Consider the following 23,855-nt stretch of genomic DNA (forward strand, 5'->3'; position numbering starts at 1 on the left):
AACACGCAAGCAGACCGGGAATTCTATTTGTAAGCTGCAATTATTTTTAAATTAGGGTATTTTTATTGGTGGCGCCAAAAACTGTTTGCGAATTCCTGTCCCTGTTCTGTCTAGAGAAAGAGTTTGTAAGCTATTCGTGGGCCAGAAATTATCACAAGTTTCAGTGTTGCTAAAATGGCTATTACTATTATTACCGCTATTACCACTATTACCGCTATTACCTCGCTATTGCCACTATTACTACTATTGCCGCTATTATCGCTATTGCGGGTATATTTAACTATTGTCATTGTTGCCAACATTGCCAGTTGCCACTTTGTTTCTGTCGTCCCCCTTCTTCAATTATCGCGATGTAGTGACCATTATCGATATTTTTTTAATCCAGTCACTATTACCGGGGATTTCCCCTAAACTGTTATGGGCATACATGCTGGTTTAGCCTGATTATATGAATAAGATGAGTTCACATCATGCGAATATCAGCAACAACTCAGCTTTTATGATCCATTTTTTACGATTCTTAGCCACCACAACCCATCTACATTTCTAAATTTGCCCCAAAAAGTGCAGCTACTCTTGGTGGGCCAAATTAAATGACCTAGGGGGGCAGATTGGGCCCAATTGATACAGACAAACTGTGCGACTGCAACATATGAGTAAAATATTTCCAATGTACTGTCGCCATCAGTACTGTTACATTAAAATATGTTTCGTAACCCATAAAACTTTACTTAAGATTGGTTAAGAAGGTTATTATAACTAAGGCCAGGTCTTCCCAAACTGGGATTGCGACCCTGCACCAGGCCTCTCGCCAATTGTCTATAAAACTGAATGCATTTTTGCTGTATATATTCTTAAGTGATTTTTTTTTTATTACAATTAACTGCTTCAACAAAATATGTAAGTATTACCTTTAAACATGAAGAGTTTCAGAAAATTTAACCAAATAAAAAAGGTCATAGAAACAAAAAGTTTGGAAAGTCCTGTTTTTTTAGACAACAGTTTATTAAGTTATTGAACCTTACAGCAGTGCATGGAGACCATGTGTGAAATTAGGAATTTGATACTGCACAATTAAAACACTCACAAATGTAAGAATATTTTCCCTTGGCAATGTGAGTTATGCTAAATGCCCATCAACTACTGGGCAATGTCATTTCCTACCTAATCGAAGTGCATTGTGACAAAACAATTTGGCTAGTGTATTGATACTACATGGAATTTTTGAATTGCTGCACTGTAACTGCGAGAAAGCTTGCTGAATAAAAGCTAAACATGGGCATTTAATAAAATCTTTATTTAACCGTTGCCATACCCCAAATTGAAAAGTTTGTTATTTGTGCAAAAAAATACATGCAGCATGCATAAAAACAACAAATGTTTGATTTGCAGCAGTGATGCAAATAAAATTTTGCCATTAAGAAATTGTGACTGGTGGATTTGAAGCTTTGGAATAGTAACCATATCACCCAGTTCAGAGGCGGGCAACCCAACCCATGGATTTTTGTATCCTATTGGTTGCTGGATTCTGATGCAAACCGTTACAGGTTATATTAACCCAACAAATAACTTTGTGATATAATTACTTGCGGAATATATGAAGAGAAAATATTTACACCACATTGTTTTGATGCTTCAGGTAGGAAAGCAACAAAGACTGGTGAAAATATGTTTCCTCAAAGGCCCAGTTCAAAGGATAGTGAGGAAGACTTAATGGTGTTTCAGCGGAATTTTTTGGCAAGTGGAAAAGCTCCATCTGCCAGATTTGTAAAATGCAAAAAAGCAAATGATATGACACAGGACTTTAACAAGCCAAGTCAAAGTTTCGTTTTTGAAGATAAGGGTCCACTCCAACAAGGTATGTATGTATTAACAAATAAAATTAAAGTTAGTTTAGAAATGTCCTATTTCAAACAAAAAACAGTTTTTTTAAGGAATATTTTTTTAAGAAACACTGAAAAGTATGGAAGAACTTGATATGTATGATGGACACATTACCAAAGTCTTGTCAAGTATGGTAAAAGAGTGTGATGCTGTTGCAAAACCGATCTTGTTTCCATCTTATCAGACATACGCATTTCCTCCATCACTGAAGCATATTGAAAAATCAACAGGAAAAAAGTAAGTATTTTCCAGCAAAAGTACAAAGGCATAAAACCTATGGATGTACCGAATCGTCTAAATTCGTTTGGGACGACTGAATCATTTATGACGTCATGCAAATGCGTATGCTATGCTTTCGATAGAGGAGTTTTACTGCAAGACATACAGTCGTGTTCAATTATTATCAGAATAGTTGTTCAATTATTATCGTAGTTCTTACTGATAGTGTATTACCGATCTTGTACTGGGTGTGGGTAAAACGATAATACTTCAATGTACACTTTTGACTTTTTTTATGCTAAGACGTACATCACAATAAAAACCTGTGTCCATAACAGTTTTATTGTTTCATCACTGAACAATCATAAGGCAGTTGTTGATTCCACGTTGGTTATAGCACAGTTTGTACAATTACACTGAACATACAAGTTTTGCCCCCGAAATACTATTATCTTTCAAAGTACACACTATTGTTGGTATTCAAGAATGTTTTATTTGATAGAAAAGTTCGGTTTTGGCTGAATCGAAACAAATAATTCAGCCGAAACCGAATCATAGTGCACTTGTGTTAAAACTAAATTATTCTTTGTCTATTACCACAAACTAGCCTGTGTCATTAAAAAAGCTGTATTGTACATCATCATAATGAGTTAAAATTAGGTATCTATTATCGGAAAAGGGTTGTTCCATGTCAAGTAACCCCCCAAATTTGGGTTCTAATCCCTTACCTCTTTAATTTTATTGAAACTTAGCATAAGTACTGTGGCACAGTCGCACATGCCAAAATTTAGAACAATCGGACATGTAGTTTGGGAGTATGTTCTCTCAAACTCTTCGTTTTGCGGCAAAGTTAGGGTACACCTTCTGTTTTTAAAGCCCTGTATTTCAAAAACTACTGGGCCAACTTTTTACCTCCTGATTTTAGCCAGTGAAAAAGTCAAGCATCCCTATGGGCCTTGAAATTTTCCCCCTGACCAAACCAAATGGCTGTTTGTTGGACCACATACGTTGTGTGTAATATGAACACAATCATTGATGTCATAAGGCCAAACATATACTCTAACAGAAGTGGATAATGTAACAATTTCCATAATGTGATTGAAGTGGGGTGCTATGAATATACGAACACAGTTTATTTTCTGTGTACGAAAATAAGAAAAGTCATTGTCATAATTAAACAAAAAAGTTCAAAACTAATTACAGATTTTATATCTGTGTTCAATTTCCTTTCAAACAACACCAAATATAGTGTTTTTCATCTTGCTGCTAGGCATTGTAAATTTAAAGAGCTGTTTTTCTGGCATAAAGTTGCAATATTTAAAGATAAATAAACAACCCCAAATTCATGAAAATTGCTCCCCACTGATTTTTATGAAACTTGGCAAATGGTTTTTTTTTTTAAATACAGGGTTTCAAAAACTAAAAGTAAACCCCAACATTGCCCCAAAATGAAAAATTTGTAGGTGTGTAACTCCAACCCCCCTAAACGTTTGGGCTAAAATTCGGCATGTGTGACTGTGCCATAGTACATAAAACTTTACCAAGATAAAGGGTGTAGATCATTGGGTGATTTGACATGGAATAACCCAAAAGTACTGTTCACTAAATTTAACAACATGTGTGCTGCTAAACAAGGCTTTAAAAACACTCAAGGAGTATTAACAGTTTGCCGGCTAGGCTCATATCTTGTTGACCCTTAAGCACATGCAAAGTTGAAATTTGATATTTTTAACTTCTATGATGTTTCATGCACAAAGAGGTCATTGTAATCTTTGATACTCAGTGTCTTGAGCAGTGGTTCTCAAACTACTTCTGCTTGTGGTGCAATAAAACAAATCGCCGCCGACTTACCACAAAAACAAATTTCCTTTTAAAATTGAATTATGCTTTTTTATGCAATGGGTGTGCTTGTTATATCATATTTATCAGACTAAATACAATTACCTTTACACACTCAAGTATTTTTTGTATATGCATAGCTTCTGTTGAATAACTTATTTTCCAAAATTCCAAAACTTTCCTGAGAATCATAGTGTGCCGTGGCTCATAGTTTGAGAAACAAGGTCATGAGCGCGAAACAAGTAGTCCGGCATTGTGGTCTATGAAGGTAATCAGAACCGCTTTTATTATGTTCACCCCTAATTCAAAGCATTTTATTCTCTCAAATGTTATATTACACAAAACATGATAGATGTAATTGTACATGTCAACGCAGTTATGTTGTGCAGCAACAAACCTGTTCACAATAAACATTGAAAAACAAATATCTCATTTGGTTTTTCCACACCAAAAATAAATGATTTAATTTGTGTTTTCCAAGAATTTCATTTGACTATTAATGTGCACTACACAGCCCTTCTAAGGTCCCAAGAATTTTAGTTGGACACCATTCTATACAAAAGATATAACTAAACATTAATTTGCTTAACATCTAGTCTATACATAACTCACTTGTGATGTGTGTTGTGACACCAAACCTGAGATAATTGCCATTGTGTGTGTAGTGTTTACTATGGGTAATGTGAAATCATTTGTCCCATTCAAGCTATAAATGAAAGAATTTTTACTTTTAGGTACATACCTTCATGCTAATCTTAATAATGTTGGTTTAGAAGTTTGTTTGCACAACAATTTGATGAAGCAAAAAAAAACAGCAAGCAACCTGTGAATGACACAACAAAGTTGTTCGTAGGTAAAAGTATATCGGAGTCAAACTTGCAGAAGATATTCCCATGTTCAAGGTAATACACAATGGTTCTGTTCAAATCTGTTGCTCTTGTTTCTACAGACAAAACTGAATTAGGTGCTTCTTTAAATATATTGTATATTCACATTCCAAGTGTATTTCAAAAAGTTTAGGAAACTGCATTAAAATGCATCTTGTTATTTCTGCTTTTTTATTGTGGAATTTAATACTTTTGCAATATAACTGTACAGAATTGTTGCTGGAGATGGTTTAAGAACTGGTTCCACCAAATCTGATCCTGCAAAGAAGATTCATCTTGAAAACTTAGGCAAACTAGGAAAAATGACAGAACAAGAAATACTGCAAGAGCAATACAATATTCGTTCAATGCTGAATGCCCAAACTCTACAGTTTCTTCAAAATAAAAATAAGTTGGGTAGTTGCAAAAACAGTATAGTGAATTAATTGTTTATAATTATTTTCATATCAAGGAATAGGAAAATAAATGCCACTGATGAAATGTCATCATCAGACAAACAAAAAAGTAAACCCAGTGAAAATCTCATGTCCCAATTATCATTGGTGTGTGATGAAGGTGACGCGGAAGGTATAAACCTTTTGATAAGTTAAGTTTTGTTAAATGTTTAACATTGCATTAATGGCTTCTGTTCCTGTATGGTGGAAATTGTGTTTTTTTTTGGTACAATCTATCCAAGCTATAAGCTATGTTGCTGAACTACTTGAAGACCCATATCAGTATTAAATCCCCAAAATCAAGTTTTGAAGGTTGTCTGCATGAATGCAAATACCGAGTGATTGGCTCTTTTGCTCAAAACAACTTCTGTGGCCTATGACCCATGAAGGTCCACTAGCACTACTCCAAAAAAAAACGGATTGCAGCTGCATCGGACAAAAAACAGCAAGGATCTGAGGAGCTTCCTTGAGGATCTTGTGTCCTATAAGAGAGCAGAAACAGTCCCAGGGGGCTGCCAAAGCAACTTTTCTGTGACATAGTTTTTCGCCATTGCATAAAAAGGGGTTGGGGCCAACATTAAATTGCAAATTGGATGAGGTTTTTGTGATTCATTTTTTTCCTAAAACCAACTTACATTTTTGTGGCCTTTTTGACCAAAATAATATCCAACCAGAAAGCAAAAGGCCCCTTGGGGTTTAAGGTTTAAGCAACTATCCTGCAACTAATTTTAACCTGAATGCATAAACAAGAGGCGGACCTAATATAAGTTGACAAATGAAGGCATACTTCTGTGATTCAATTTTCAGCTACATCCCCTTTAACATTTTGATGCATTTTCAACTAACTTTTTCACAAAACCTGGCACCAAATAACTAGCTGACCCAAAAGGCCAAAAAAATACACTAAAACTTCATCAAACACGCTGAAAATCAGCCAGGCAACAGCACATGCGTCCCTACTGATTCAACCCTAAATTTAACCTTACCGCATCACCAGTTGCTATGTTACGTAACGACTTTCTTTATGACAAAGGAGTACAAGACCGGAATTCCATGTGAGCAAAATTTTTTTTGTAAAAATACTGATATGTGGTCTTAAAGCAGTCAGCTAAATTAAAATATTTACTCGCAGTTAGAAAACAAAAAGTGTGTTAATCAGCTATTACCAAATCAGCATGATCATTTTAATGCTAAAATATATTTAAGCAGTACAGCCAAATAAAAAGACATTTAAAATATTTTATAGTGGGTGCTAAAAAGGATGAACATACTATGTGGATGCACCTTGCCAAAGACGCAAGTATAAAATCTATTGCAGTGCCTTCAAGGTAATGTTTCCCAAAAACCAAAAACATGGTTGAAAATCATGTCACTTTTTTATTCATGAACAGATTTAACTTTGAAGGGGAACTTCTTTCTTTTGAAGATTGCCAGATAATCCCATCATACATGGGCTTGCATGATCACAGGAAGGAAGCAGATTTAGGAGGTTTTACACTGCAAGAGCTGCTGACAATGACTAGGAGTAAGTTCATGCAGCAGCGAGTGATTGCTTTAAAAGTGCTTGCAAAAATCATTAGAAAGGTATTACATTAATCATGCTAGAACATTGTTATGTCTTTTCTTGTGTTTGCTTTGTTATCACAGGACAAAACAGGTTGTTACAGAAATAATGCTAAATGCAGTTTGACAACAATGTTGCTGGATTCCGGATTTGCTTTTCTGTTGAGATGGGCAATTGATGATCGGTCTGACATTTGCATTCAAGCTGGACTAACGGCACTGCATGCCCTTTTTACTGTTTCAAAATCTCAGGTTGAAAAAAGTTCTTATTAATCTCTACATAAATTATTTCTATTAATTTGCCTGCAGGATTCTTTTTTTGAAAGAAACTTACTGGGTCACCGAGGATATGAGCAACCATGTTATAATTTTCAGGCTTATTCTCAAAGTAAAGATACATTGGAATTGATAAAAGTAGATCTAATTGCAGGTTTTCTGAGCATGAGTTTGCTGGAAAGAATTAGGTACAGTGAGTAAAAATAAAAAAATGTTGGATTAGGATTGTGCATAACACAAACATGTTTAAAATGAAAATCCATAATTTCCTTTACCTTTCAGATATATTTTGGAAGTATGCAAACCTGTAACTGATGTGATAATTAAATGTTTGTGCATTTTGCAAAGAGTTGCCATCCACACAGTGGAGTCATCACTACAAATTCTTGATTGTCCTCGTTTGATAAATTTTATAACAGAAAGCCACATCGAACCTTGTGTATATAATGATTTTTCAGGTTTGATAAGTTATCACCAAAAGCATTATTCTAATAGTAAAGGTGGCATACGTTTTTTAGATGAGGCAGTTCAGAATATTTCGCCCCATGTTACAAGGTTGCTGTTATGTATAGCACTGTCTGGAAATCAAGCATGCTCAAGGATGTTGAATTCAAATGCAACAATTCACAAGATGATAAAAAAAATTGTTTCAGAAGTAGGAGGGATATACAGAAGAGGTTTGTGTTAAATAACAAATGCATTACGTTTTGAAAATCCTCTGTCCAGATTGCATGCGGGTATGTAATGAAATCATAAAAACCGAAATGAATGTGTGGCATTTGTGGTCAATAGCTCTGTCATATGGTCAAATGCTTGGTTTGTTTAGGTAAGTTATGATAACTAATGTCAAGGTTTGTTTTAGAATATTAGTAGCAATTTTCACAGAGGTCTAAGGCAAACTCTTTTGTTGCAATTGCAAGCCTGCGTACAAAAAGTAAATAATGTACATGAAGTTGAGTGTCTACAATGGGTGCAGTGTGTGTTAAAGTCAATAAGCTGTGCAGTCTGCAACTTACATGTAAACGGAAGTGGTTTGGATTTTGTCATATTTGCCGGGATGATGCAAATTGTATGTACTATTGCCAAAGACACATGTACTTCAATAAAATTATGCAAGGAAAACAAACTAATGGTACTAAATCATTGGTAAATTCTCACAAAGAAAACTCATTGATACATTTCTTGTGCAGAATGATTTAATGGGAGTCTTATCTTTGTCTCTTGATGTTGTTGCTGTATATTTTACCAGACTGCATGTTAGTCCTAATGCTGGAATTGATTCAATAGATGTAAACATTGCCTTCAAAGAATTTGTTGGCACAACATTAAATGATGTGTGGGGTTACATATCTAAACTTCCCATTTGGTTTGTACCAAAAAATTACTATATTTTAGTTGTACGATTGCATTTACAGAAACCTTATTTACACTTAAGTTTCATCCCCGATTCCTTTCAAGTAGCCACAATACATTGTTTGCCTGACATGCAAATGTATGATTTTACTCCAACTGAAATTGAGAAAATGTTGAGAAATGTTTCCATTCATCAACTTCTATCCTCCTTTTTCAGATGTTGTTGTTCTGTCTCCATGTGAGTAAAATCAGTTTTGTTTTCTTGACCTGTCACACAATCATTTTATTTTATTATCAAGCAGAGATAGTTGGTGTGGAAGTCCTCTGTTCATTCCCATGCTTTCCCAAATTATAATTCAGTTACCCAGAAGAGAAAAGAGCCATATAAACATGTTCGTAAATCGCTACCTTGTGCTTACCTTTTACTGGGCTGTCAAACTTTTTACAACTCTGGTTGGTGACTTCATTTTACATGTTAATATTTGAAACAACTTCTTAAAAAAATATGCATTCAGCTTCATAATTTTCCTGAACTCCAGCAGTTTGTCCTTCAATATCACTCTCTGGCATTGGAGTGTTTCTCTATGTTTGGCTCAGGAGATGAATTTTATGCACACGATATGTTAAGTTATGTCATCTTTGATCCTGAACTGATTAAGTATGCTGCACCTTGCAAGTGAAAAAATGTTTACATTTTACATCATGCACCAATTTACAGACCAGACAATCAAAGTTTTGTGAGAATTTTAAAAATAAAGACAAAGGTCATTGAGAATGCACATGCCACGCAATCCGCATATATGGTGTGTCTGACAATACCAGAAAAAAACTATTTAGGTTCTAAGGCAAGGTAGTGTGTTTGTGCTAAAAGCATTTTTATTTGGGTTCAACATAACATCTTTTTAGGTCTACACTAGATGCCACATCTATCCCCACCTTCTTAGTTTCATATTGTAAATCCCCACTTATTCCAGTGGACTGGGTTTTTATGCCCCTTGTTCAAATTTATGACAAGATTGTGTTTGGGTAAAGTTTTGGTTAGGCTCTTTTTAATCATTCAAACATTTGTTAATCAATATTTTATTTTACAAATAAGCCTTCGAAGTACATCAGCAGCAGCATTGCAGACTGTTTGTAATGTCTTAAGATATATTATTTATGTTGAGGAGTTACGGCCGTTTTTTTTGACAAACCTTTGCTGTGAAGCCAAAGTTGCACGTGTTATGTGCGTGTTCATGTTTGGTAAGTGTTTAGCTGTCTTCACAAATTAGTCAGTTTCCGACCATAAAGTGTATACTGAGTATAACTACTATTTACTTGTGTAAAGGTAGTGACATTTTTCTCGACACAACAATTCAGCAACTTGTGAAGGAACTCCTTGAAACGTATTGCGACCATCGTGATTCGTTCAATTTCGACTCATCGATTCCTGGACTAACTTCGTTTTATGACTTGTAAGTGTTGCATTTAGCAAATCACATTAAGTTTTCATGACAAAACTACCCATATATCCAGCTTTTTGTCTCTACTGGAACAATTTGAAGCGGAATCATACGGGAACTACTTGTTTTCGAGTGTGATGTTGTTGCCGTTAGCCCAGAGCAATGATGTTAAATATAAACTTGCTTTGTGGTCCCAGCATCGTGACTCATTGCGCGTAATTACTATAAGTGGAGATCAGGTATGTACTCGAGAGGTACAAACGATTTTAGCAGCATGTAGTTGTGGCCTCGTGACGGCATCTTTGATCTGACATTATCCAGATTTTACTTCCAAAAAAGAGCTATTTATTTCCACTGGAACAGTCAACTGAAGTGCTACACTCCTACGTCCAGGCAATTGCTACTGGTTGTTGCCGGTTTGATCGTAACCCATTCCTTTATCAGATTGCGATCCACCACATCACTTCGTTTATCTTTCAGCAGGTTAATCCTTTCTTGATAGATTTTTTAAAAGCAAACTATTTAATTGCATCTTGTGTTCAGCCAAATGCAAAAAACAATGCTGCGCGAAAAAAGATGCTTGACTGCGTGATGTCTGTCAATGATGACGAGCTGAAAAGGAAGGTTTTTGATTACTACGAGAACTCCATTTCCCATAATCTACACGAAGGCAGTGAAAGTTTGAACAAAACTGCCGTTTTATTATTGCAATCTTAACGCCATCTTTGTTGAACAAAATTTCTAAATAAACGTGAAACCTAGTGTGTATCTTGTTGGAACTTTTCGTCACTCTGGTTAAAATGGCTTGGCTCAAATATTTTCATTTATATTTGAAATTACACGAATGCATTAATTGCAAAATAAGCGTGTCCTCGAAGATTGCTAAATGTTTAAGGACTGCTTGCAGTAAAGGCTTGATTTCATCACTTAACTTTTAATTCAAGCGATATCAAAAAAGAAACTTATGCCTTCGGGCAGTTTGGTAGTTATATATACAAAGTGTCAACCTAGCTCTTTGAAGAAAGAAACATGAACAAGCATTTGGTAATTTTGTTAGCGGTTGCTGCTCTGGTGGATATTGCGCAGTTGTGTAAGTTGCTTCGTTCATTGCTCTTTATTGTTGTTGAGACAGTGTAAAAATTATTAGTTGCAGCAAACCCAAATTCCTGCAAAGGGCGGTGTCATAGTAATGGTTATAGCAACGCCTGTGGGTGCGGTGAATTTTGTGACCTCTTTGCCTATGGTTGCTGCCTAGATTATCGTGAATTATGCGGTGAGTTGGTAGATGTTGCATTACCAGGTGTTTTTTCATTTGCTGTGTTTAGGTACGAAACTTTGTAAAACACCATCAGTGATCGCCAATGGATACATTTCTCCTAACAGAACGACATACACAAATGGAGAAAGTGTCGAGTTTTTTTGCGAACAAGGGTACTTTATTGATTCAAAATTTGCAACGTGTCGAAATGGTCAATGGTCCAATTCACCAAGATGCAGAAGTACGTTAAATCGTTTCACAAGAAGAAAGTAATAGATTAAAAACAAAAATATTTTTAGAGCCCCTGCTTCCATTTTGTTTTGCTCCACGTTACGACATACCGAATACCAATTACACGCCACTCCAGCGAGGGTATTTAGTAAACAGTGTGATATCATATTCTTGTGCAGAGGGTTATCGCATTGTGGGAACAGCTGTGCGTAGGTGCACCAAAGACGGATGGACCCCTGAACCTATATGTAGCTTAAGCAAGTTCAATCTCTGTTTCTTTTCAAATTAACATTTGACAACCAGAGTGTTGAATTTCAGCTGAATGTTATCATTTGGGAAATTTGTTACATGGCTCGTATTCTCCCCTCAATACGACATGGTATTCGACAAATAGTGTGTTTTACTACTGCGACGCAGGATACACGTTAACAGGTGCTGGAACGCTGACATGCCTGTCCAATGGAGAATGGGATGGAAACAAACCCCATTGCACTCGTAAGAGGCTTAAGCCTATTTATTCACAATTATGTTAAAAGTATAAATTCTACTCAATTGTGCTGCTATTTTACAAAACTTGGGCGCCTTTTTATAACGGATTTTATGAAATATTTAAATAGAAAAAACAGGCAGTAAGATGATCCAGTGCGTTTTTGCTGCATTTGTTGATATTAGCCTGCACCTTAGGCCGATGATAAATCCAAAATATGAAATACGAAAGAAGCCACTTTTATAACTATATACGTATTTAAGGCATATCCAATTTATAGACAGATTACCGCCATTGCTAGCCTATACCATATACCTATCATTTTAGTTCGAAAAGAATTCTTCACCAATAACTTTTGAAGGTACTCAGTGCGATCACCGTGAGGGACCACTTAATGGCTATTACTTTCCGGATAACCAGACTGTCTGGTATTCTGGGGAGGTGTTGGACTACGCCTGCGGTCACTATTACGAATTAGAGGGTGAGGAAACTGCAACATGCTTGAACTCAGGTGAATGGTCCCATGATATCCCAAAGTGCAAACGTAAGTTTCTGTTTCATACAAAACACCATAGTCCTGTTTCACTATATTTATTATTATAGATTCCAGTTGCGCTGGGCGATGTGCAGTCAAGTACGACATGAGCTTACCATGTCAGTGTGTTGCAAACTGCGATAAAAGTCGCTTTACGTGTTGTCCGGACTACGGTATTTGTCAGGCACAGGATGGTAAAACAATTAGAAACCATTTATATTCCCTATAAAATTAATTGAATGGAACCAAAACAAATATTTGCTTGTTTTTGCTGTAGTCCCTACCTGTCCAAACCCCCAAGTGCTCGAAAACGGATACTTTACCGGTGAGAAACCTTATGTTGACGGAACTGTCATCACTTATCATTGTCTACCAACTTATAAACTATATGGCAAGCAGGCTGTTTGTTTTGGTGGAACCTGGATTGTCCTTTCTCCAATAAAATGCGTTTCTTCGAAAAGTAAGAGAGATTCAATTAGAAGGCACAAAATATTTATACATGGAAGTAAAAATTATGTTTTTAGAAAATATAAGCTCATGTTTCGAAAGATGTGGAACAATGGCCACGTCAGCATATACATGTGATTGCCATTTTGGCTGTATGCTGTCCCACTCCTATGGGAATTGTTGTCAGGATTTTTCAAAGTTCTGTACTCATTAGAACCGAGACAGTTGACGTCAGTATAATTAAACAAACCAAATAAGAAACCTTTCGTTGTTTGTTTAAAACATTAAACTTCCCCCTATATTTTATGTGGTGTTTCAGGATGGACAGAGTTGTACATAGCTTGAAAAACTATTTGTGATAGAAGTTGTAACTTGCAACACACTAACCTCGTCACAAGGGCTTAACCGCACTTCTTTATTCCGCGGCACAGTTCACTAACTGTGACACGTTCACTAATCAATACAGACCATATAGCGAACGGTCACATATGCAATTTGACATATATATATATATATATATATAACACACCAATACAAGATGCATAGAAGGAGTAACTTCGATCGTCGACATGTGGCGTAGTTCAAAAGCATAAGTTTACAAATTCTTATTAGTTGACTGCAATTTTACAACAGATGGCAATTAACAGCTGTAAGGCTTGTACTAGCTTTGTGACGTAGACTTGGTAGGGCGTTGTGACGTCTTCCCTGTTGTGGAATTTTCTCACATGAAAAATTGCGCTCACAGAAATCTTACAATTCCTCCAAAATTAAATCGCATTAACGTTCAATTTTCACAATACAATTTCGACTCGCGTTCAAATCAGCCGTTCATCACCGTGGTCGCCGGGTCATCGCGTGGCCGACGACCGTCATCTCTCCAGTCAATCGGTTTCACCTTACACAACTTGTGTATGGACCTTCGCATGACCGTTATTCGTCTCGATCTAACTCGTATCTGCGACCACACAGAAATCATCTGGAAGAGTTGATTCCACGCGACCAATCGACCACTAACATTTTGGAGCAGCGGCGTCTATCAGGAGGACCACATCACCGACATGTATATTTCTCTTCTGATGATACATTTCTGGCGAGCGATGATCGTACGCAAGTACTAGAGACCATTGCCTTCCAAATTAATTTGAAACATATTGGACCTTGTGCCAACCTCGGCGAGCAAAGCTGTCACGACCACTCGCGTGTTTGTTGGAGGTAACCTTTCACACTCAAAGTGATTGGGTGTCAATGATGACTCACCAACGTCATTAAGATACACATTCCATTTTTTGAGTAGACATGTATTTTAGGTTACTACCAACATGTGCGCTATGGTTTTCAAATAGAGCGCTCCAAACCAAGTTAAGGTAAAAAGTTACAGCCGGAGAGGATAATTTGTACCTGAGAACATCACTGCCGTACCCTTTTTTGCATAAATTAGACTTTACGGGTTGCTCATAACGTTTAAACCAAAATACTGCTGTGGGGTGCTTGCTCTTTATTCGTAGTAAGAAAAAGGCAGCACGCAATGAATTTAACACAACCCGCGACGGTACATCCTTACAACATATTATGTGGCTGCATTACTCCCCCCCAGAAGCGGGTTTTGCACTTTTTGGATGTCGGCCTCTTTCTTTAGGATTTGGTGTAAGAGCTGGCTGTGTTGCATCAATAAAAGCCGGCTTAAGGCGATTAATGGAGACTGTTTGCCGAGTTCCAAAAATATCTAACACAAAATATTTGTCGTTGCGCTTTATACAACATGAAAAGGTCCCTGATATGGTGAATTTAAAGGAGGACGGTATCCATCTTTCCGAACAAACACATACTCGCATGTAAAAAGCAAATCAGGAACAAAAGTACGATAAGTTCGATGGCGGGACATTGGTACAGGTAGGACACAGAAAACGGAACTGCGAAGCGATTTAAGAAATTGCGAGGGTTCAACAGCAGTGGTGGTGTGCGGAATGCAATCACCCGGTACAACGATCGGTTCGACATAGACCAGCTCAGCGCTGGAAGATTGAAGATCATCTTTCGGCATGGCCCTGATTCCCAGCAACACCCATGCCATCTCATCCATTCAATTTGAAGAGTTAAGTCTGGCCACTATGGAACTTTTTAAGTGTCGGCGAAAACGTTCCACGAGACTTTTGGCAAGCTTTGCACTGTTGAGCCCATGTGCGAACTTGCTTATTCATGCCATGCCAGACAAATTTACTCAATATAAGCTTCTGTGTGGTTCGAACAGAAGGATGCGTCAACCCGTGAATCACGTCAAATACACGACGTTGCCATGTTTGTGGAATGATTGGTCGAGGAGAACCGGTTAACATGTAACATAAAAGCGTCAAACGAGGGCGTTGTAATTAAAGTCAATATATGCTTGGTCTGCAGAGGCAATGTACGAGCGGGACAATGCATCTGCAACAACTGATACAGCAGTTAAATGGCGTTGCTGTCGAGCAGAAAGCGGTTCAGACTGCTTCTTCAGAGCGAATGTTAAAGGTTTGTGATCAGTGTAGGCGGTGAACGTTTGATCAAGAAAATAATGAAAGTGGCGAACAGAAAGATACAACGCTAAAAGCTCATGATCAAAAGTGCTGTACTTTGTTTCTGCGGGTCGCAGATGGTTGCTAAAGAAGGCCAAAGGCTTTCACATTCCACTGATTCGCTGCTCCAACACCGCGCCAATAGCTTTACCGATGGTTAATGCCGTGGGAGCCCGTGGTTGCGGATGGTACAAAATGGTTGCACGTTGCAGAGCCATTTCTGCGTTTTCAAAGTAGGTATTTAATTCAGGTGTCCACTGCAGCTGTAAATTTTTACCAGAAAATTGTTGATAGATTGGGGACATGATTTTAGCAGCCGCAGGAATGAAGCGATGATAAAAATTAATGATACCAGCAAACTCTTGTAGGCCCTTAATCGTAGTAGGTGATGGAAAACGTTGAATGGCTAAAACTTGTGCAATCGATTCGATGTCCCAGAAAATCAATTTGCGTTTTTCCGACAAAAATGACTGGAATCGGTGGTCATAATTGATTCAGTAGAAACATTTGGATGCGTCGTACATACCAAATTATCCTTTCCAGGCAACTCACAGGTGGCTTGCGCAAGTTGGGTTAAAGTGCCATTGAACTTCTTTCTTCTAAAACACTTCGGCTTGGTGTTGGTTCCATTCCCGTGCAACGTCACGAAAACACGCTAAGCATCCACGAAATTCATGCCGTTATCGGTATAAACTTGCAAAACTCCGCGACGAGCAATAAATCTGCGAAGGGCATTGTGAATGCATCAGTGCTCAGGTCATGTGCCACCTCGAGATGAACTGCTCTAGTGGTTAAGTAGGTAACGAGACAACCCTATCTTTTGACTTCGCAGCGCCTTAGCTTGGGGATTAGGAGCCTAAAATAATCGATTCTTGCGAACTCAATGAAAAACTCTTAATTTGCAGGCGAGTTGGCGGCTAATTAGAGTAATTTGTACTTTAAGCTTTGCGTTATTACGCCGACATATTAAACAACCACGGACCACACGTCGCACCCCCTTCCAATAGGGTTGGTTCATTTGGGCCAAAGTGTGGTTCACCGCAGAATGTCCACTCTTTTCATGAAAGTGTGCAATTTGCAACTCGGCCATCAGGTACGAGTTGTGAGGCAAAATAGGAGGATGTCGGGCTTCGATTGTAACAGGAACGCCAACCCGAAGCATATTCCACCGATCACCACAGGATCCAGACAAAAAGCTGATGAAGATTTGTTCGGTTTCTTTAAGTTTTCACCTGGGTTGATTGCTATCGTCCACTAATTAAATTAATGACAATCTTAACATGGAAATTAAAATAAATCATATAGGCTTTGAAAACACGGACCAAGAGCGCAAAGGATGGGTTTTGTATTACCTTTTTTTTACACAAATGCGCTACCACAGTACAGGGCACGATTCACACATAATGAAAGGGAGCAAAGCGAAAAGGTAAAACAAACATGACAAATTACGCTGGACATTTCAGACAGTACACGACCATTTAGCTTTATGCAAGTATACAGTATTTCTTCTTTTGCTAAGTAGAATTCACAGTTACTTACATTGTTCACAAAATTAACAAATTGCTCATGTAAATAATATATCTTGCACATAACATCGCACAATTTAAAAAAAGTTTACTTGGTATATCAAAATGAATTCCAAATAGTTTTTTTGAATCTGTTAAATTTAGATTTTGTCGTATTTTACCACTTAAAAAAGAAATAACATCTTCCCAGTACACAATGACAATGGGGCACGAACAAAAAAGATGACACAGAGTTTCCATCTGCTTTTTGCAAAAAACGCATATGCTGCTAAATATTTTCCCAAAGGTATGTAATTGCTCATTGGTTGTCACGGCATTAAGATTCAATTTGATTTGGAAGCTTCTTAGTTTGGTTTCTATGGTTGATATGTACACATGCTTATAAACAAGGGGCCATGGGGTCTCGTCACTTAACCTTTTGTCCCAAATATCTTGTGCTTTTGGTTAATGAGAGATGTTTCAAAAGGGAATATATGTCTTTTGTTTCCTTCCAGGCATGCAAAGTCTGAATTTTGGTATTGACATTGGAATTGTGCGGTGGGACACACTCCATATCCCATCGGGGGGATTTTGAGACAAGCTTAATAAATTCAACGAAATCCGTATTATAATTGGGTGTTAAACCGTATTTTTTTTGCAATTGCAAGATACTCTCCGTATGCGTTTAGTATTTCTATTTGGAATAAAATTCCCGCTTTAATAAATGCATCCATGAACCCGGGTTTTGTGTGGTATTTTACCTGGTCATTGAACCATAATGGTCGATTGTTCGGTTGTTCGGTTGTAAGCCAAGCGTTTTAAAAAGCTTTTTGCAAGCTCCTACGGTGGCTCGCAGGGATCGTAAGGATAAAATTCGCTTTAACCGTGAAGACTCAACTTTTCCATTTCCATTTAAAATTACCTCCAACCAATGTTCCTTGCAAAACGGCGTGTTTTATCACCTTCCAAGTTTTATTAACCTTGTCATCGTGAAGTTTTCTAAACCATTTTAGGTTTAGTGCAAGGAGGTATAGTTATCAATATCAATCACGTCGAGGCCGCCCTCGTCCACATCCAAACATATTGTCTCTCTTTTAACTCTTTCCCACTTCGACCCTCAAAGAAATTTAAATTTTGGTCGCTTGATTTTTGAAATAAGGTTGTTGATTAAGATTGTCGGTAAAACACTGAATTTATACGTTAAAATTGGAATTACCAAAGATTTAATAATTGTTGTCTTGCCGAGTAGTGTCAAGCCTCTTGACGACCAGAGATTTAAAACCACTTGGATTTGTTTAAGGATAGGATTAAAGTTCCTGTTTACCATAAACTTGCTGTCATTTGTTTTGATTGGTATTTCTATCCCAAGATATTTTATTACGTTCTCAGGCCATGACCGACCTTGATTTGTTTAAAACGTTAATTTATTTTAGAACCTATAAAAAAAGCGACAGACTTACTTATATTTAATTTGCACCCTGACAATTCTCCAAACTCATCAATTACTTTAAATACCTTATGAAAGTCCTCCTCATCTCCCTTTAAAAAAGATCGTGTCGTCAGCAAACATGGAGACTTAAATTTGTGTTGGTTAATTTGAATGCCTTGAAAGCTGGCATTTTTAAGTGCGCTCGCAAGACATTCAATGCATAAAATAAAAAGGGTCGGAGAAAGTGGATCTCCTTGCCCTACTCCACGTTTAATTGCGAACTCCGGCGACAAGTGGTTGTAATACCGGTTGGTTTCTTGTACTAGCATTTGATCCGAGATACAATTTTATTGCCAAACCCAAATATTTTGAGCACCTCGTAGATGAAGTCCCGGCTTATTGTACCAAATGCCTTGTATATGTCCAAGGACAGTATCGCACCGGGGATTTTAAGAAAATCTGCGAAATCGATTACGTCGAACAAAAGGCGTATGTTCGTACCAATATATCTACCGGGTATAAAACCGTTTTGACTGGGATAAATTAGTTGGTATAAGACCGATTTTAATCGCGTGTTTATAACTTTGGAGGCAATTTTATAATCTACGTTCAGTAATGTTATCGGCCTGTAACTACCGGGTAGGAGAGAGTCTTTTCCAGGTTTTGATATTAAGGTCTGCGCTTGTGTGTTGGAGAGCGCTCCAATTGCCGTCTTGTATTTCCATGCTGCCATAAACATGCTTTTCAAGTTATTCCAAAAGGTCAAATAAAACTCTGCAGGAAAACCATCTAATCCGGGAGATTTATTTTTTTGATTTGCATAAGCGCCGTGTAAAACTCATTTTCTGCGCATCTAATTGAATGGCTTATTCATTTGTTAATTTTGGTAGATCAAGGTTCTCTAATTTACGAGCGGTGGCCGGCTTTCAAGGCATTCAAATTAATTTATCGGGTTTCTTTTGGTTGTGCCGATTGCGCTTTTAGTTTGGCGCACAAGAAATTCGGTACATTCGTTTGTCCTTAAGTTGTGCTAATTCGGATAGCACACGATCGTTTTTCCCCTTTTCAGCTGAAGTATCTTGCGCTTTTTATACGGTTTTCGAATTCCTGTAGGGTTGCTAATCTGTTGCGTTTAACGTTTGAGGCGTGACGAATTGTTTCCCCCCTAATTACGGATTTTAGTGTGTCCCACCTTGTATGTGGATTTGTATCATTTGGGGGATTTTCGCGTTCGAAGTTGGTGACTACTTCAACTATTTTCTCTCTATAATTAGTATCGTTAAGTAAGGATACATTGAACTTCCAGTATCCTCTTCCACGGGACGGAGGGTTGGTATTAAGTTGTAAAGTGATCACACAATGGTCAAACATTATTCCCGGGTCAATATCGGCCTTAGTAACATTTGGGGTATGTTGTTTGTCTAACAAAAAGAAATCAATACGTGAGGCGGCATATGGATTTTTCTGAAATCTCGAGTATTTCTGCAAGTTTGGATTTTTTTGTCGAAATATATCATGCAAGTTGCCTAGATTTGCATATTGCTCTAGCTTTTCTTCGCATTCCGGTCAGCATGTTTATCGGTACCCGATTTGTCGAGTTTGTCGTTCAAAACCAAGTTAAAATCTCCTCCTACAATAACATGGGCATTTGAAAAATTGTTTAGTGATGAGAACAAGTTATCTATAAATTCTGGTTTGTCCCTGTTTGGTCCGTATAGACGTTGACAAGGACCAGCTCAATAGAATTGATTGACATTTCAACCATTATATACCGGCCATCTTGGTCTACTCGAACGTTATTTGCATGTTGCGAAGTTGACTTATCTAGTAGAATTGCAACGCCTCTACTGTTAGATGTGCCATGTGCCCAAAACGCTTTACCTCCCCATTCCATTTCCCACAACTTGACTTTATGAATATTGTTATGTGTTTCCTGCAAGAAGGCAATGTTACATTTTTTAGTTCAAAAATATTGAAAAATTGATTACGTTTTCACACGTTTCATTTCATACATGTAACCGTGCTTGTTTGTTCACACAAGCTAATTGATTTGCTTTTCGGAAGCTCCTCCGGGCTTCTCAGACTTCTCTTTCTCCTATTAACTTTAAGAGGAGTACTTGCTTGCAGTTCTTTTTCGTGTTGCTTGAAGTTACCTCCTGTGGAGCTCTGTGGAGCGGACTTTTTGGTTGTTGCGGCGTTTCGATGTGGTGTTTGGCTATTTTGAATTTGTGCACCTACATCTGGGAAATCTTGTTTTTTAGCTGGACAGTTTGCTTGTTTGTGTCCTTTTCCTCCACAATACTTGCAGGTAAAAATTTGGCCATGATAGGTAACATAAAATTCGAAGTTGTCAATTCTAATGTAGCTTGGTATCGGATTTTCTTCTATTTCGTTTAAATTCATTTGGACCACTCTCATTCCCGTCAAGAGCCCTTCCTTATCTTTTCGATGGGTCATTCTTTGGACCTTTCCATATTTCTTTGTTAGTTCGTCGACTAGGTATTCGTTAGGAAATGAAATAGGCACCCATCCGATCGCAACGTTAATTTTGTCGCTTTCATACAGTCGGACATACTTAATATCTTCGTTGTCAGCCAGTATGCCATAAAGCTCAATAACATTTTCTCTGCTCGTAAATGTAATTTCGAGGTTGTTTCCTCGCATGTCAGCCAATTTTTTAATTAACCTATTTTTTAACCGAGTAGTTCACGCTCTTTAAGAAAGTGAGTAAATCATCTCTTTTTTTGGAATTTCTCTGGACGCAGAGATAAACAGTTTGGACTTTTAAAACTTTCTTATTTACTTCCTGCGCATAACTTGTCTTGTCTGTCATTTTCGCTCTTACTCGCGCTTGCGTCGGACCTAGAATGAATTGTATTATCTTTCTGTGGCACCATGATGTGGTCGTTTCAGCGCCACCTACTGGTCCCCGAAACCGTCACATAGTGGGAAAATACTATACTACATCGAGCCACAAAGTTTTTTTCAAACTTGATCCACATATATCCACATATCAGTATGTGTAAAACAAAAATCTGTGCGAATTTTGATGATTAGGCCTAATCACAAATAACATACGGTGGACAGACCCTGTTCACGTGAACAGGGGGTTTTAGGCGTGAACTGGGTGAACAAACCCTGTTCACGCCTAATCATTAAAATTCGCACAGATTTTTGTTTTACACATACTGATATGTGGATCAAGTTTGGAAAAAGCTTTGTGACCCGGTGTAGTAATATTTTCCCACTATCTGACGGTTTCGGGGACCAGTAGGTGGCGCTGAACAGGGTCTGTCCTCCGCCTGTTATTTTGTTGATAAATTTGAGTTGAAATACTACACGAAATAGTGGTGTTAATATTCGCACAGATTTCTATGTTACGTAGTCTTTATGTAGATCAATTAGACTTATAAGAAAAACATTATCAAGAAACTAAATTTATTACAATAAAATATACAGACGAATCACTAAGTAAACTTACAATGGCATACTTTTTACACAAATTCGAGGTGGCGATGTTTTTCCAAAATTACATCGTCATAATTTAACGTTTACATCACGATGAATAGATATAAAGTACGGTGGCCCACAAGTGCCACCGCGAAATATCACTTACGCGCTTCACCAGTTGTGGAACACAAATAATTTTTGATGTACCCCAGTGTGCTAAATGAGAGCTCGTTGTATGCCGTTGAAATAGCAAATGTTGCTAGAATCTGAAGAAAAATAGAAATTTTTGGAAACATATGCAAGTACTGAGCCTTTGTTCAAACTTGTCTTTATATGCCGAAATATGCGTATAATTACACTTGAAATGTGTTTGAATATTGTCTTTTATTTTTGATAAATGTAATTCTTGATCAGTCTACGATTTTTATTGTTGTACAGCTTGATTTAAGGTACAAGCGATGTAAATTTTTTTACGCAATTGCCCTTTACTGTGATTATTCTAAATTTTAGCGAAAACTACTGTAAGTGCTTTGTAAAACCCCTTTTTATGGCGAAATAGGTCAATTTACCAATTTAACCAAGTTTTCGCAGGACATTGTTGCTGACCTATATTCTTGAAAACTGTGGTTTGTCGGATGTAGCATGTAGGGGATACCGGACAAGGTATTTTACGTCACAATGGAGCTAGGCCTATATGAACACTTTTTTAAAAAGTTGATGTCTTCTTCACACGTTACAGGAAGTTTAGAATTAAATCATGTTCAGAAAATCATAAAAAGGCAATTTATCAGTGAAACCAAGATGTTCAGTTTGTATGTGTAATGTAAGGCTATTTATTACCAGGCAGAGTTAATAAAAAAAAGTAGTTATTGGTGGATTGTATATTCAACTATGTATTCTTGGATGGGCCAATAATGATTTTGACCAATTTTTTACAATACTGCCATACTTATTTAAATTTTAATACAGACCTCTTTTTGTATTGTCATCATATGGTCGGGATCTTGAGTTTTAGGCTAATTTTCCAGGACATAGAATAGAACAAACAGAGGCCTAGATGAAATCATGGGTGTCGATTTTTTAAAGTTTTGTAAAATATTAAGGGCGACTTTCCAGGTTTTAGAAATGATGAAAATTAAATCCAGGGGTGACAATACATACGTTGTCACCCCTGTTTGTTTGTGAGGAATGACATGTCACCCCTAACCCGACGCCTATGGATGAAATGATTGAATTTTGGCTGTAAAAAGAGCTCGCAAGTTTAAATTCAGTGGAATCTCAGAAAGCTTAAATTATATTTTATGTGCTAATGCCCAATGCAAATATTGTGTCAACTGATTTTGGTTATTTGTGAAATACAAACCAAGCTATCTCCAGTGATGTCCGATGTTACCCCGGAACCTGGGTGACTTCAGACATTTAAGATCTGTTCAAAAAACAAACTAAATAGGCATTATCAGTGTGCCAAAATGAACGAATACGACAATACTTACTTACACTTCCTACTTACAACAAAATAAAGTTTAGGAATATTGTACATCAATTTAATTTTCAAAAAGACGTCTGCGCTGCCCCGGTCTATAGACAACTAACCCAAGTAAGACTACTTTTTGCAATTTCTGTTTAATCTAATTCAGAACTCAGGTGTAACATTTAGCGGGTGCCTCTAAAATACTATTGTAGGCATTGTATGCATAGAGTCTAGGCATTGAGTCTTAGCATTGTACACATTGAGTCTAGGCATTGTACGCATTGAATCTAGGCATTGTACGCATTGAGTCTTGGCATTGTACGCATTGAGTCTTGGAATTGTACGCATTGATTGTAAGCATTGAGTCTTGGCATGGTAAGCATTTAGTCTGGGCATTGAAGGAATTGAGTCTTGACAATATACGCTTTTAGTCTAGGCATTGAAGGCATTAAGACTTAGAATTGTAGGCATTGAGTCTATAGGCATTGATGCCTACAATGCCAAGACTCAATGCGTACAATGCCTAGACTCAATGCGTACAATGCCTAGACTCAATGCGTACAATGCTAAGACTCAATGCCTACGATGCCTAGACT

At 37.3% G+C, this 23,855-nt stretch overlaps 2 protein-coding genes across 4 annotated transcripts; both read left to right on the forward strand.

Annotated features, from left to right (window-relative positions):
• Nucleotides 1-1,396: 1,396 nt before the first annotated feature.
• On the forward strand, nucleotides 1,397-10,656 carry LOC145897624 (RNA polymerase II-associated protein 1-like). Of its 2 annotated transcripts, XM_082985996.1 has the most exons (25): nucleotides 1,397-1,547; nucleotides 1,640-1,858; nucleotides 1,950-2,121; nucleotides 4,716-4,844; nucleotides 5,041-5,220; nucleotides 5,281-5,396; nucleotides 6,510-6,591; nucleotides 6,655-6,847; nucleotides 6,911-7,078; nucleotides 7,136-7,290; nucleotides 7,385-7,560; nucleotides 7,621-7,779; nucleotides 7,829-7,928; nucleotides 7,976-8,234; nucleotides 8,293-8,468; nucleotides 8,538-8,693; nucleotides 8,755-8,908; nucleotides 8,971-9,113; nucleotides 9,174-9,305; nucleotides 9,362-9,481; nucleotides 9,552-9,697; nucleotides 9,783-9,909; nucleotides 9,971-10,136; nucleotides 10,219-10,380; nucleotides 10,441-10,656. In XM_082985996.1, the coding sequence occupies exons 1-25, from the start codon at nucleotides 1,532-1,534 to the stop codon at nucleotides 10,612-10,614; spliced, it is 3,780 nt and encodes a 1,259-aa protein (XP_082842122.1). In that variant the 5' UTR covers nucleotides 1,397-1,531; the 3' UTR covers nucleotides 10,615-10,656. The 2 variants fall into 2 exon arrangements, with proteins under 2 accessions (XP_082842122.1, XP_082842123.1); XM_082985997.1 differs by lacking the exon at nucleotides 1,397-1,547 and having other exon boundaries at nucleotides 1,766-1,858; nucleotides 1,925-2,121.
• A 269-nt stretch (nucleotides 10,657-10,925) lies between these two features.
• On the forward strand, nucleotides 10,926-13,144 carry LOC145899198 (beta-2-glycoprotein 1-like). 2 transcript variants are annotated; one of them, XM_082987925.1, is made up of 9 exons: nucleotides 10,926-10,987; nucleotides 11,045-11,170; nucleotides 11,223-11,396; nucleotides 11,455-11,643; nucleotides 11,705-11,881; nucleotides 12,235-12,417; nucleotides 12,477-12,602; nucleotides 12,686-12,868; nucleotides 12,933-13,144. In XM_082987925.1, the coding sequence occupies exons 1-9, from the start codon at nucleotides 10,927-10,929 to the stop codon at nucleotides 13,067-13,069; spliced, it is 1,356 nt and encodes a 451-aa protein (XP_082844051.1). In that variant the 5' UTR covers nucleotide 10,926; the 3' UTR covers nucleotides 13,070-13,144. The 2 variants fall into 2 exon arrangements, with proteins under 2 accessions (XP_082844051.1, XP_082844052.1); XM_082987926.1 differs by having other exon boundaries at nucleotides 12,477-12,581.
• Nucleotides 13,145-23,855: the final 10,711 nt, after the last annotated feature.

The sequence above is a fragment of the Ascidia mentula genome, chromosome 4 (assembly GCF_947561715.1).
Source record: "Ascidia mentula chromosome 4, kaAscMent1.1, whole genome shotgun sequence".
NCBI lineage: Eukaryota > Metazoa > Chordata > Ascidiacea > Phlebobranchia > Ascidiidae > Ascidia > Ascidia mentula.